We start from the raw sequence: 15,706 nt of genomic DNA, 5'->3' as shown, positions 1-15,706 counted from the left end.
CTATATTAGATAGGGTGAACACTTTCTATTCTAACAAACTACTTTATACCCATAGCAGCCGCCATTATGTAGTTCGCGCTAATACCGCTAGGTGTCAGATCTATCGTTGGCACAAGCGAATTGTCGATGAACTGACAACGTGTTTTCACTCTATATTTTTGAATATAATTTACATTTTATCTACAATATAGAAATAATTTTATAATTTAACATATTAATTTATTTGGAATAAAAAAATATTTATAACGTAAATTTTGACTTAAAAAAAATTGAGAAATGTTTTCGACATTATACTCACCAGGTAGCATAAAGTTCCAAGATGGAGGTTTGTATACGATCCACACGTTTTTTCATGCTTTTACAAAACATTTAACAAAATTTATCTTCACAGAAAGAGGAAAAAGCTTTAGATGCAGCAGTCGATGCTCTCATTAGCCGAACTCAAGATTTAAAGACTTCTTTGTCAGCTTTTTTAATAAAACTCGAAACCGAATACGAAACTCTCAGCTGGTAAGATGGATTGACGTTTCTTAAGTTGTTATTAATACGAAAATATATTAAAAACTTATAAATTTTAGGCCTTCGGTACTGGATAGCTTCGCTTTACTATCTGGTCAAGTGAATACTCTCTTAAAAGTATTAAAAAATGATAAAACTCCTCCACTCAGGAACCGTGTCTTGCTTCCTATTCACTTGTCACCTGAACGTGATGATGAACTTGCGGTATGTATAAAGACTTAAATATCATCTTTGTATTTATAATAGGCTGATTCAATAATATTAATTACATTAAAACAACTCAGTTATCCAAGTTATCCAATGTAAGTTGTTACTAATTAACACACAATCTAATTGAAACTGGAAATAATCCTGTTCCTGCATTCACCGCAATACAAAGGTACAGTTACACTTCAGATGAGATGGTTGGGTCCTTTTCAAAGCTGTAGATTGTATCTGTGCAAGAAACCATACCTCTATGTGTGACCCTTTGTGAGATACAACTCCCCAAAATGGCCTACTTTTGGGTTGCATGCAATTAGGAGTCATGTCGGTTTTCAGTAGCCCATTTGACTGTAGAGTACTTGATGTTATGTGGTTTTAGGGGAGTTGCTTGCACATGCGAGCACTAAGGTGCATGCGATAGTGAACACCAAAGTGCACGACCATGTGCAGATTGTTGCAGAGTGTGGAGAATAGACAGTATACTGGTTTATGGTAAAAAATGAACTTTGGAGATGAATATCTTGTGAAGAGTTTCATATACAGATATGGTTAATTCTGAGAGTTGGCAAATCCCTCATTAAGAGTTCACTTCTTACTGATATGGATGCATTTCTGAATAAGGTGGTTGGAATCTTATCAGAGTTGTAGATCGTGCCCACAGGAGTAAAAAAAGTCAGTCAAACCAATGGTGTACGTATGACTCTGCAAGATATAGCCTCCCCCAAAACTGGTCAGTCAGTTTGATGACCCTCAAAAATGATAAAATTAAAAAATGGAAAAAAAAAATTCCAGATTTACTTCCAGAACTACTACTAAAGGCTTATGAGATACTTTTTGTATCTCATGCCAATGCTCTAACTACTACTGGGGTGCATTTGGAGATACACTGTGTGTTCCATTAATCCTATTGCATGTCTAATAAGCAGCCTGGTTAGTAGTAGTCTCCTAGTGAGATTCTAGGTGCAATTTTGTTATAAGGACCTCTATATAAATATGTTTTTATATAAAAAAACAATAAAACCTGTAAATAATAAATAATTATAAATAGAGAAAAATTTTATAATACTAACTAGACAAATTAAATGTTATGTTACCTTTCATGTTTTTAAATATAAATTGATTGATAATGTTATCACAATTTAAAAATAAATTTTTAGAGGCAAATTATCTTTTTCTATGCAATTTTTGAGACAAAAAAGTTACCTAAGCATGCACGTGGTGCATCTATTGGGTAATTGCCATGCTGTCAGATATTCTATAGATAATGATGTCACAAAAATTTTGGAGACAAATATCTCACCAAGAGTCACAATTAGAGATATGGTCCTTTTGACTTATTTGGTTTTGTAGGGAGGTCTAAAATTTCTGGAGGTCCAAACCTCTAATTCAAAATTGCAATTTTACCAATAGCTTTGCGTGGAACCTGGAATCTATTTTTTCCTGATTATAATCATGCACTAAAAGACTTCTGAAAAGAATTTGTCCATAGGAATTAACTGATACATTTTCCACTGCAGTTATCTGTGACAGTTTTAACTACCATTTTCATTGCACAAGATAGAAATTGGCCCTCATTGTTAATGATAGTCAGCCTGTTTTGGTTTGGAATCATTATTACTCAAAATGCAACATTTTGCACGACCTGGTGCATTATCAATACATTGAATTTAATATTATCTTATATGTACAATGTTTATTTCTGTTACAACATGACAATAGTTTAGCTGTTTGCTAAATTATTGTCATGTTTGTTGTAACAGTGATTGTAGAGCAGTGGTAGTTAACCTGGTCTCTACTGCCCACTAGTGGGCATTCCAGCTTAGGGGTTTTGTCCAATACTGAAGCACTTTCCTTTTTTTAATTTAATTGACTTTTTTAAAACATTGAAATGGAAATTTTTTAAAGTATTGTTTAAAAAATTTTCATAGCATTATATAAGAATATTTTCATAAAATTCTGTAGTGTTTATATTTCAATTTCTGAAAATATATTATATGTATCGGCCTCACATAAGTTTAGTTCGTGTTACATAAGTGAAACTAAATGGCGCTACCACCGCCTAGCATTAGAGTGGCCACAGTCAGTAATTTATCTCTGGTAGTTAGATTTGTGAGAGTAAGCACATGCCTACAGCTTCAAACAAAATATCTATTTATATAAGCCATTGATCCCACTGTATATCTGTCACGGAATTCCTAGAATTTGCACTAGGGGTCATCTCTAGCGATGATTTTCAGCTATTATTTAAATCAATAGTATAATTTATTAATAATAGTATATATTATTATTTTTATTTGTAATAGGAATTTATTATTTATACCATAGAATGACATTGCTGCTGCTAGAACGCCCACTAGGAGGCGTCCTGGGCTAGCTCGTGAATACATAAAACATTTGGCACTTCTTTCTTCAACAAATCCACGATAGCAACCTACCATTGATGGTGTACCGTCAGTAACACATGCAACAATATTATTCAAAGGAATATTATTTTTTGTAAAGTATGATTTCACAGTACTAAATATAGATAATCCTCTTGTATCTGTAATGAGATTTATTGCGAATAGCATTTCTTCTTGTAATGTATTGTTTTCATCAAAATAACATGCGGTCATATACCATCAATAAAGCATTATCATCTGCAATGGTAGACTCATCCAATTGCATGGAAAAATGAAGAGTTTTGAAGAATACAAGTTTTTTTTTTCAACATTAACTGTCATTTCTTCAATTTGTCACTTTACTGTGCTATTGCATAGGGACAAAGTTTTTAAAGTTTGAGGTATATCCTGATGCATTACTGTTGAGATAAATTATTTTATAGATGGTATTATTAAAGTTTCTCCAATATTATAGCTTTTACCACTTTTTGCAATTAGTTGTGAAATGCGATAAGTGGCAATTAATCCATCTTCGTTCGCTGCATGTTGTTTCTTAAATGATGCTACTACTTTGAAACTTTTTATGTATTTCCTGAAAATATTCAATGGGCTTGTCCTTATCATTTGGAAGCTTTGAAGAAAAATGTTCTTGCAATCAACTTGGCTTCATTGCCTCATTGAATAATGTTTTATGACAGAATAAACACATTGGACGTTGTTTATTTACAACAGATTCTATGAAACCCATCTTTAGATACTCTGGCAAATAGCCATGAGCGTATTTCTTTTTTTGAGACATGGACTCACAATATTTTACAATGAGATAGCCCTGAATGCCCCCTAATGGGCGTTTTAGCAGCAGTGTCATTCCATGGTAAAAATAAAAAAATTCATATAAATAATAAATTCCTATTACAGATAAAAATAATAATATATACTGTTAATAAATAAATTATACTATTAATTTACATAATAGCTGAAAAATCATCACTGGGGATTTTCCCCTAGTGATGATTTTCAGTGACAGATATACAACCAGTGGGATCAATGGCTTATATAAGTAGATTGTGTGGTGCACAGACGTCATCTTGTAGGAAAACATCTAAGTAAAAGTCTCCATTCATCATTAACTATAATAATTCAAGCCGTAAAATAGATCAAATCCAATGCAAAAAATGATAGAATGTTTCGACAGCTGTGCCAGGACAGTAATGAAGATTTTATTACATTACTTTTGCACGCAGAAGTTTGGTGGTTGTCAAAGGGTATATCTTTGGCTTGTTTTGTAGCATTATATGATAATGTCATACAATTTTTTTGAAAGTAATGATACCAATCTGTGTGAACAGTTAAAAACAGTAAAGAATTTGGCAGATATTTTTAAAGAGATTTAATGATGTCAATTTGCAGCTTCAAGGAGCTAATAAAACTTATAGGTTGCCAAAGTATTGTGTTATTATTTATTGACAAACTTGAACTACTTTGTTATAATCTACTGAAGAGAGAATTTCATCAGTTTCCTGAACTATCATCTATAAAAGATGATGTAACTGCAGAGGATATTGACAGATTCAGTAGCCACCTCAACGAACTTAAATTGGACATGGAAGATATTTTGAAAGAAGATTCAATCATACACTTTCAATTTCAAAATATCTTCAATGGTGATATTTTGAAATTGAAGGTATATGATTGGATGAAAAATCCTTTTACAGCAAATATTGAAGAGGCTGATACAACTTGCCAAGAAAAACTGTTATAAATTAGATATGATGAAGAAAGTAAACATAAATTCAATAATGGTGGATATGAAAACCTATGACAATAAAAAAAATGCCTGCCTTATATTCAAATATGTGGCAAATGTGGAATTCAGTTTATTGATACCTTTCCCTACCTCATATCTTCTGGAATCAGTCTTTAGTGCTGTTAATTATATTATGACCAAAGGAAGAAACTGCCTGAATATTTCTGAAAGAGGAGACCTTCATTTGTTCCTTTCAAAAATTGAGCCAGATATCCAGTATTTAGTTTTGCAGCATCAGCCTTAGGGATCTCATTAATAATTTAATTAATTAAATGTAAATTCATCAGACTTCATACTTCTATGTATGCAAAGTATAAATAAAAAGATAGATTTAACTAGAGTAAGTTGTTTTATAAAGATTTATTCTGCCAAACTTAGAAAAAGTCCGACATAAAGTATTTGGTAAGTAATTATTATTATATGCTTTAATTTGCTGTAACTCTGCTTTATAAATTTTATAAAGTAAAGTTACTTCCCTACTTTATAAATCACCATTACTGTGGAACTGGTGGGCGGTTAGAAAATTTTATTACTAACAGAGATACAAAAGTGGGTGGTAGGTATAAAAAGGTTGACTACCCCTGCTGTAGAGCTGTTTTCCAAGTTTTGACATCACGTACCAACAGGCAACAATGTATAACAGACAGGACATAGCCCCCAATATTTTTTGAACTGTCAAATTGTCCATCCACTCAAGATATTTATATATTTTTACCTTATTCTTAGTTTTGTAGTTTGTTATATAAACAAATTCATGGTACAGAACAACTAAACTTTATTTATATCTACTCAAAACCTAACAGATTTGATTTATACAATACTTCCATCTTCTAACAAAAAAATTTTAATTTTACAGTACTGTAACTAAACAGTTTACTTGACTTTCAATACATATGTAAGAAGCTTATTTGGAAAAGAAATTTGCAAAATTTTATTGAAGTTTTCATTTGAAATTAATTCAGAAACATTTCTAAACAGCGTCTGACAGAGAATAGAGTTCAGGCATTCAATCATGAAGTTGTCCCGGATTATCTGCGTACGAAGACTGATCCAGAAATTGAAAACAGAGAGCTTCAGCTGATGAGTAAACTGAATCAGATGTCTGTGGATGCCGCACAGGTAATTATGTACTCTAATTCTAAAACATCATGTATTCATTACACAAACAGTTGGCATCTTTGTCAACTGACTTTATTCTTGGTATATTTTATCTGCAATCATCTGCTGCTGCTGATATTAATTATTAATACCACCATTTTCTTTTTACATAGAAACAAATAGCAAGCATGAACAAAATTGCTAATAATATCATAGACTTCATAAAAACCAACAGAGAGGACTGGGAAACAGAGTCAGGTCTGTGTGAATATTACTTTTTTTAATGAAATTATAAAATTAATAACTTCTATCAAATTTAACAGGTCAACGAGCCAGTGCCACCCAAACATCATCTTTAACGGACACAAATGCCTTAATTAGTGCAATCAGTCTGGGAAAGGGATTGAAACCTGCGACAGGATCGCCAAAAGGTCAACCCACAAATCCCCAGCCGACTCCACAACAACAAATAAGACCAAGTAAGAAAATAAAATTGGTTTTTATGGTTATTACTGTTTAATTGTACTAACTTTAGATACAGTGGTTTCTCATAATTTGTTCCAACTCTGAATCGTTCAAAGTTTGAATTGGTTTTCTTCATTAGAAATAAGGGAAAGTGAATTAATCCACTCCCAGCCTTTAATAATACCTATTTTGATAAATTTAAACTGCAAATACACATAATTTAAGGTGAAATTAACACAATTAAATATCCTAAACAATAAATAAAATACTGTATATGTAAACGAAAATTGTATTTACTGTACCTTAGTGAGGAGTGCTGATGCACCATATGTCTAGTGGAGAGGAAAGAAAGGTTATTGTTTGGAAGGGGAGTCACTTTCCATAAACACCTGGTGCTGGTGCTGGTGCTGGTGCTGGTGCTGGTATTCTCCCTCTCATCTATCTCGTAGCACTACTTGTTAAGGGTTTAGGCTCACTTTCCCTTTTTTCTAAGAGAAGAATCTTTCCAATGAAGTTGGGTATTGGCAACATTTCTGGATGTTCCTAAAGTAAGCTGTCACATTGTCATTGAACACGTTGATGCTCCTATTCACCATTGCTGTAGCCACATCTGCTGCTTTTATTGCTTGAATTTTCTTAATAATGGTGCATACCATCGTCTTCCACATCTTAAACATGGCCACTGGATCTGCCTACGTATATTGCTTTTGTGCTTTGTGATATTGATAATTGAGATGAAAAAAAGAACTATTAAAAATTTGACTTCAAAAGCAAAAAAGCATTGAAAATATACAAGTGTAATGCAAGAGATGCTTCTACAGAGAGCAAAAGACAACTTGGGTGCAGAACAAATGGCATTTACACAGTGAGCACAATTTTTCGCTGTGCGTGCCATTCAAACTTCTCTAAAACAGCATTCAACAAAACTGGAATGTTCAAACAATGGTATCTTTTACTTCAAACGACTATGTTCGTCATATATTTATTTAGATGTAACAAAATTCTTCATCATAATGTTCCAAATCACTTCTCTCGCCATTAATTTTTCCTGTACAGAAATCATGACATTTTGCAATACTTCCAAGTTTTCTGTCATATTTCAAATAGTCTAATCATTTCCTCATCATCACTATTGTAGGTCACCATTTGAAATTGAGTGTGCCATTGTACAAGTGTCAACTCTCAATTTTAACTCTAAACCACCACTCTTCTCAAGCGAGAGTTAACTGAATCTGTTTGGCATTCACAATGTTGAGTAACCCTATTTCTTGCACTCTAGATCAGGGATGGGAAACCTGCGGCCCATGTAAAATGTGAATAAAGATATCAATTTCCCAGCTTAAAGAAGTATGCAGCAAAAATTCAAATGTTATTTTCTACAACTTATGTATGTGAATAGTTTTTCCACAATGAATTTAGTAAAAATTAAAACAAAAAACCGGCTAACAGACACATCAAAACTAATTTAAAGCTAGCAGTGACTAACATTTAACCAAATATTTCCAATATATTACATTTACATCACTTCCAGAAGCTAAATTAAGTATACTATTCTAATTTGTAATTATATATGAATAAATAATTGTGATTTACCCACATTTTTTTCCTCTTTTCTTGTATGCAGCCGCGTCAGTTCAAAAGTTTTGAAATGCGGCCCTTACATAGAAAAAGATTGCCCATCCCTGCTCTAGATTTAACCCATTCAAGATTGGCAGCTTAAACAAACACTTTGTTATGCCATGCCTAAGTGCAACATACTGCTATCATTTAATGCCTAGAAAAACTTATGATAAAATATAGTTTCTTTTATAATATGCCATTTTAAAAAATACTCTCATATACCAGTGCTCGTTCATGACAATTTATACTCACAAAGCCTGTGCATAAAAGTTCTGAATGTTGTGCTTGAGACTAGAATAAGTGAAGAGTCATATAACATTGTTGGATTGTTCAAATTTATAGCGTCTCATTTTAAAAAATATATTAAATTGCAAATTAATTAATCTTGACAATTACAAGTTAAGAGGGCCCTCTATAAATCAACTGAGGTTCAACCAGTTATTGTTTAAGAGGTTTTGCTATCCCTGGATGTATACTGCTTAATCTGCAAATTGTGGAATCAGTAGAATCACTGCTGGTTCAGTAGCAAACAACCATGTTTTGTGAAATCCTTTAATAATAATGGTAAACAGATTGATAACCTTACTGTCATCACACATTGGCAATTTGTTACTTTCCTGGCTGTTGTAACATAACACGAGAAAGTATTGTAATCACATCAAATTTGAACCTCTAAGTTCTTTGCAAATCTCAATGTGACCTCCTGAATCCAAAAAAGATATCCCCAAACGCACAAGTTTTGTTTAATATTTCAGGATGGAGTAAACGTTAAGTAAAAAATTGTAGAATATTGCCAGATTTAACATAACTACAAAATATACATTGAATTTGTACCATTATTCTGAAATTTTTACAGAAAATTCATAGAATTTTAGAATGTCATTTTCTAAAAGTAAATTTATTCGATTTTTTTCAGCCTCGACGGCCAAGGCACCGAGCGCAATTAAAACAAACATCAAGTCTGCAAGTACCATGCATCCGTATCAGCGATGAAGAAAGCGAGAAAGTAAATTAGTCGGTAGCACAAATATATTATCCTTAGTTGTATTCATTCTGTGATAATTAACAATTGTTTAATAAATTTGCTAATACACTTTTCTAAAAAATACTTTTGTTTATTTGACTTACATTGTTTAATAGATTGTTTGTTTATTGCTATTTGTACTTTATGACAACGTTCACTGTACATTACTTTTAACTTGCCAGAAATATAGAATTTGCAAAGCCCGGAAGCCCGATTTCCGAAACAGGTAACAGATAAAAATTAAAATACTGTGACTAAAATATCGTGCAGAAAGCTCTGCGTTGCAGGAAGCTTACAAAATTACATAAGGTAAATTTTATCGAAGAAGACAATGGAGTTTCTTTTCACGTACAGCGGATACCCGTATTGTTTTGGCCACGGTTTTCTTCCACTCCGACCCACACCTAAAATGGACCAGGCCGAACGATGACAAGTTGCTTGGCATGGTCGGAGGTATGGTGCGAACAATATGGAAAACTAGAAGGCCGTCTCCTAACCGAAACTATAGAAATTCTCACAATTAGTTTGAATAAATGACAAGAATATTTAATTTGATTTAAGAAAATACTCACAAAAACCACTCAGCATCGGCGGATCTTCTCGGCTTCTCGGGGACTTCTGCGTCTCCTCGATCCAGTGCGATATTAGACTGTCGGCCCAGCCGACGGTCTTTATGGGATTGAAAATAATATGCATCTTGGTAAATCCATACTTATCTCTTATTAATTTCAAGTTTTCCTCCTGAAATTTATTTGACATGAGTAAACACAATTTGTCATCCAATTATTTGTGTGTAATCATAATTAAACTAAGTCACAGATGAACAACAGACCATCTATGTCCATCCACTTATCCTGTGGAGATATTTACAGGATTGTTCTGTAAATTAGATTCCTGGTTGGACAAAGTATTAAGAAAATTTGCATGATTTTTCTAAAGAGCAGAGATATGCATTTTGGACAAGTGACTGTGTCAGTCAGGAGAGACCACCATCAGTCCACAGAATACACTTATCCACTGCATTAGTCTAAGTATGCAAAGGAAAATAGTTCCACATTGATTATGAAGTAGAACTTATATTTATAGTAAATTATATTAATGTTCTAGTAATTAATTCACAGATGAACCACAGCAATAATATAAACAGATCCACATAAATAATAAGCATAAATCCTATTTGTGACAATTTAATTCAATCTAAAACTTCACACGACATGCCGAGAAGCAGAATGAAAGTGTAAGTTTATTAAAAATGAAAACTCACGTTAATTCCCGTACAGGCAATATTTATCATTTTCAAATTTATGAACAGTGACAACCAGAAGACTGCTTTCTTAGTTATTAAAGGATTACCTGAAAACATAAGAAAAATATATGTAGAACGAGCATGCGAAAGTGTGTAGAAGTAGAAGACGAGACTTACACGAAATGTCAATCTCCTGCAGATTTGATGTTCCCTTGCCCATGACTCTAAATGGAAGACTTAATTTACGAATTGCTTCATTGGTGAGACAATTGTCCTTCAATCCTAATCGCCTCAAACTGAAAAATAAAACAGTGTAAAAGTTAAATTATTGTTAACTTAAGACAAATAAATCTGAAACTCTTTTAAAGGGATTTAGCTCTAACAAATGACCATCTTTATGTCAGAAAAGCAGCTACAGTTGAATGTTTGCAAAAGGAAAGCAGTAGTAAGGATTGAGAGAAACTAGGAGATTAATAATTAATAGAGGTTGCAGCCAACATTGTCATCTCTAAAATGTGAACGTTGAATGTTGAGTGCAGTCATCTTGTAAGCCTAGAAGTTTGATGTTCACGTTTTAGAGATGAAAACTTTGGCTGCAAGCTCTCTAATAAGAATGAGTTTGTATGTTATCCTGTAAATATGACTTTTGTAAAGGCTAATCTTTGCCTATTTCGATAGTCACAGAGACCATTACTTTTACTATCCTGTAAAAGTAATGGCAGACTACAGGTTCTGATTATAGTTATAAGAAATTTTATAGAATAATGGGAAAGTATGCATTTGGGACATGCAAACATTTCTGATAAGAACACAATCTTCTCAAACTGCACTTACTAAAAATAACTATACATTACTAACCTTTAACATGAGTCTATTTTATTAATGTAATCTAACGTTTTCGATCAAATTAATTGACCTTCGTCAGGATCAAACGAACAATTTTTGATTTATGACAAACTAAACCTATTATAGAACACTTTAACTTTAAAGTTTTCTCAGCACTTAATGCACAAGTCCAAAAAATAAATAAATAGAATTTACAGATTGGTAATGAACAAATATGTGCATATACTAAATAGACATATAAAATAAAATACAAATTAAAAATAATAAAGAAATAGGTAAATGATATAACTGTCATCGAGTAAAGTCTATCTTTCGTTTGTCCGTGCTTTTTTCTTTCTTTATGCTGATAAGTTCATAATGCACCCGCTCTTCATGCTGTGGATATTTTATATGTTTCTCTGAAGTTTATAGCCTGTCCTGCTAGACTGCTCTTATGAATTTCCCAGGCTTCCGCATATTTAATGTCTCCCGTCTTGAACCTTATGTATTATTTCCACCCTTTCCCATTTCACTGTCACCTCTGTTGGGTCTGCTGTTGGGCCATATGTTGCTAAAGCCGTGACAGGTTGCTCATTTTGTATGTTCCTTTTGTGCTCTTTTATTCTTTCTTTTAATGACCTCCTTGTAGCTCCAATGTAGTGCAGTTCTTTTTGCCGCCTCTCATCTTGTACGGGTATTCTGTAAACTCCAGGAATAAGGTTCTGGTCTATACGGTTCTTTGTCCGTACATAGCATCTGATATACTGTTGTATCTAATATAAAATGCATGTTAAAGGTTAGTAATGTATAGTGATAAGAACACTTACACAAGTGAGAAAACATTGAAGGAAAGGAATTAGAGAAGATCTAAGATATTGGTAGCAAACTGAAGGAACTTTTAGGCTTCTATGATTATTGTGTTATATTTCAGGAATTAACAGAATATTGAGGATTTGGGTGAAGTTTAGAATAGCATTGGCCAAACCTTGATATAACAGAAGCCATATGACAACCATGTTTTTTACTGAAACTGTTTTCATATAATCTATATGTAACACATAACAGTAATATTTATTGTAAATAATAATATTTATGTTAGTTGAAGAATGCATACATTTAGATATGTATTAAAATAACCTTTCTTACATACCTATTAATGTTTCTACTTCATTACTTACTTTAGGTTTATGGATTTGAGTTAGGATACTAACCATTTAAAATTCAATTCATCCAAACATACCCTTAGTTTTTAGTTGCTTATTCGACTTGCAAGTTATGCTTAAATGTATGTACTATTTTTGTATGTACCAAGTTTATAAAAAGAATTGTATAACACTGAATTAAACTGAACTTATAATACTGCCTGGAGAGGACAGTTATATACTGTCAAAAGTACTCAAATCTGTTCTGTAACACCAATAAACAGCTGTGTTATTAATTCAGTATCATAGCTCAGATGTAAAATGTGAAGACACTCCACACTATCTATATTATCATGGCATTCCCTAAAGGAATGGCCAAGAAAAATGTGGTTTTCTCTTGCGCCACACCCTGCAAGCTTCAATTCTCTGAAGAACGTCATATGGGCAGGACAGCACACCAGGAACACTTGCCCAAGCTTTCACTGTGGGACCTGCTCTGAATCATGCACTACACTCATACATGACAATCTTGCACCATTTCTGTCTATCCATACATACCTCTTTTACTTCTTCCACACTCTCAGCACCCTGTTTCTCTTTCAGACACTCTTCCAGTTGCTCATTTTACAGAAATTGTATAAATATATGAAAGCTGCAGCAAAGATTTAGAAGAGCTATATGTGTATATTGTGAGTTTAGAAGTAGTAAAAGTAGCAAAGGAGATTACAGTGGACTCCTGTACAACACGGGGATACATTTGATGTATAGGAAATCATGTTATTAAGACATGCATTATCAGACAATTTTATGTAAGTTTAAATCTAAGCATAGAAGTGGAAGAAGAAAATGTGTAAGTTTGGATGACAAAATTAGAATTTTGTATGAGTACTAGTCATAATTTTTTCATCAATACTTCACTGTATATATTTCTTAACAACTATGAAATATCATATTAGAGATCAAGGAAGGGTTAACGAGGAGACGAACAGATTGCAAAACCAGCACAACATAACTTACTCCTGTTTAAATAGAGCAAAGAGTGAAAATGAGAACGATCGCAATCTGTGCCAACTTAAAAGATAAAGCCAAATCCAAATAACTCATTTGGTCTATTATGAGAGGCATAGCATAATCAAGTATTCAATTTATTCTCCCTATACAATAATAGAGAACTAATTGAATAGAATGCATTTGGTCTTTTCAGTTTATTCTGTATGACAAACTACAGTTTTTATATTAAACAAGAACATTTTTTACTATTCTCATCTATTGTTGCCATTCAGGAAACCAAACTAAATATCAACACCGAATCCTTTGGTTAAATAATAACAATTATATTTTCATTTGTTTACTAACCGTAATAAAGAATTAAATTCTAATATCACATACAGTTTGTAAGGAAAACAGGTGATGGCATTTAAGTAGGATCACTCATTAAGGATTATGCATCCATTATAAATTTTGACTTCTTGATAGATCTTCTAGTCTTTGGGTAAAACATCTTTTAAGGATAAACAAAAATTAAATTTCTCAGGTTATTAATTAACATTTTGATAAATTTTAACACGGTATATTAAGCAGAATGAAAAGTGGAGCATAAAATATTTCACAAGTGACCTACTCTCACACACTTAATCATAATTATAGAAACTAATTATACAGTCAAATTGCATAATTTTTAAAATGTAATACTTTGACACCCACTAGCACAAACTGGAATTTTATAGGCAATCCGGACGACTGCGGACACGGTAACGTACGGCATTTGACATGAAAACCAGAGAAACTGGTCGTTTCTAGTTTGGTTTCTTCAATGTCAACAAACATCCTGCAGGAATAAAAATACTTTGAATTCCAACTGTTTAAATTGTTCCTGTTAATGACGACATAATTAAAATACATAGTAGCCGTTCGACATACATAAATTAAATTAATTTTTATGCGATATCCAATTAAATTATGTTAATTGCTTAATGCAGGCCTGTACAATATATTCAGAATCACATGCATGTTCTTATTGTTAAGTTGTTGTTTTTTATACTGGATAAATATATTGTTCAGTGTACAGTAAATAGTGTGTAGTATTGTCATTTAACTGATTATATAATTTACATAAAGTGTGTAGTAAAATCTTAATTTTGCATCTGTATGTACTGATTGACCTTTATTGTTAAATGTACAAGGCTACAATAGTAATACATACCCTTTGCTAACTCAGTTTGTGTAGGACATAGATCCTGTAAAGATATGTTTGTTGTAAGGAAACAATCACATGTATTTAATCCTTAGTTCTGTAGCTCATGTGCACACGATTACGCAAAAAGACAAACTAAAGTTGGATGTCGAAGAGACTGAAAAGCTCAGACATCTTCGGCATCACGGATGGTAACTGAAATAATTACCTACCTTTTCAACTGCTTTATGTGATCGATCAGATCGTGGTTGTCGCCCAAATGGCATCCGGTCAGCTGCAGCTCGGTGACGAACCGCGTGAGCAGCATGAGAGGCATCAGATACTCGTTGATGGTGAGGAGACCGTTACAGATACTCAGACTGGATAGCACTTGTTCTTTGTAAGCAGACATGAAGAGTTGTAAATTGTAGCTAATACTCTTAGACTGCGGGCTGGTGTAGTAAGTAATGGTGAATTTCTTGAGGAGGACAGCAGCCTGAAAGAGGATCTTCCCAAAATACTCTGGATAACCTTTTAATGACTCCACGTGTTGTATATTCTTACTTATAAAGCTTAAAACTATAATAAAGAGGGAAGATGGCGTATTACTCGATGGCAATTCCCTTTGTTTACGTGCCACTATCCTCTTGACTGATGTGCCCTTGCCTTCGTTATCCGATAATCTCTTCCCTGAAGGTATCATGAGCCTTTCTGTGCTGAAGTCTATCCTCTGAAGCGATCCTTTGACAATTTTCTTCCTGCAAACATCACTTTCTGCCCTCGAATTCCTACCCGAGCTCATGGCGTATGAATTTCGCGGGAAACGCCTTTTAAAATGTCTTACCACTTCTTATTGGTGTATTTAAACTTAATTAATATTCTAATTCGATTAATACGTTCCGTCATTGGTCGATTATGCATTTAACAATTGGCTAGTTTAAATCGTTTTATTTTCTAGCCTATCGGGATCGGTAGGGTTAAGTTACGTCATTGAGTTTGCTTAGCTGCCAGATGGATTTTATTTATTTTTTCTTGTTTTTATTTGAATTCCTAAAATTACATGTAAAATTAATGACGATGATGAGTTAATTAATAATTAAATCGTTAAATAATAACTACAATTAACTAAATTATAACTAATCGGCTAAACTGTTACTTAATGTTTCATTTTTTTAAACATGAAATTATAAAATTTAATACGC

General features: G+C 32.9%; 2 protein-coding genes across 2 annotated transcripts; one reads left to right on the top strand and one right to left on the bottom strand.

Moving 5' to 3' along the window:
* The first annotated feature begins 261 nt into the window (after positions 1-261).
* Positions 262-9,620, top strand: MED8 (mediator complex subunit 8). The gene is made up of 7 exons (XM_067263075.1): positions 262-325; positions 392-510; positions 579-723; positions 5,890-6,030; positions 6,183-6,267; positions 6,333-6,488; positions 9,011-9,620. The coding sequence occupies exons 1-7, from the start codon at positions 320-322 to the stop codon at positions 9,085-9,087; spliced, it is 729 nt and encodes a 242-aa protein (XP_067119176.1). The 5' UTR covers positions 262-319; the 3' UTR covers positions 9,088-9,620.
* LOC136969004 (leucine-rich repeat-containing protein 42-like) lies at positions 9,189-15,491 on the bottom strand. Its single transcript, XM_067263074.1, has 5 exons — positions 14,738-15,491; positions 10,542-10,660; positions 10,383-10,471; positions 9,691-9,859; positions 9,189-9,620 (listed from the first exon to the last, which is right to left on the bottom strand). Exons 1-5 carry the CDS (start codon positions 15,304-15,306, stop codon positions 9,523-9,525), a joined length of 1,044 nt encoding a protein of 347 aa, XP_067119175.1. The 5' UTR covers positions 15,307-15,491; the 3' UTR covers positions 9,189-9,522.
* Between the last annotated feature and the right edge of the window lie 215 nt (positions 15,492-15,706).

Source organism: Centruroides vittatus, unplaced genomic scaffold, assembly GCF_030686945.1.
Source record: "Centruroides vittatus isolate TY-2023 unplaced genomic scaffold, ASM3068694v2 contig_1683, whole genome shotgun sequence".
In the NCBI taxonomy this organism is placed as follows: domain Eukaryota; kingdom Metazoa; phylum Arthropoda; class Arachnida; order Scorpiones; family Buthidae; genus Centruroides; species Centruroides vittatus.
This window is presented reverse-complemented; position numbering and strand designations above follow the sequence as displayed.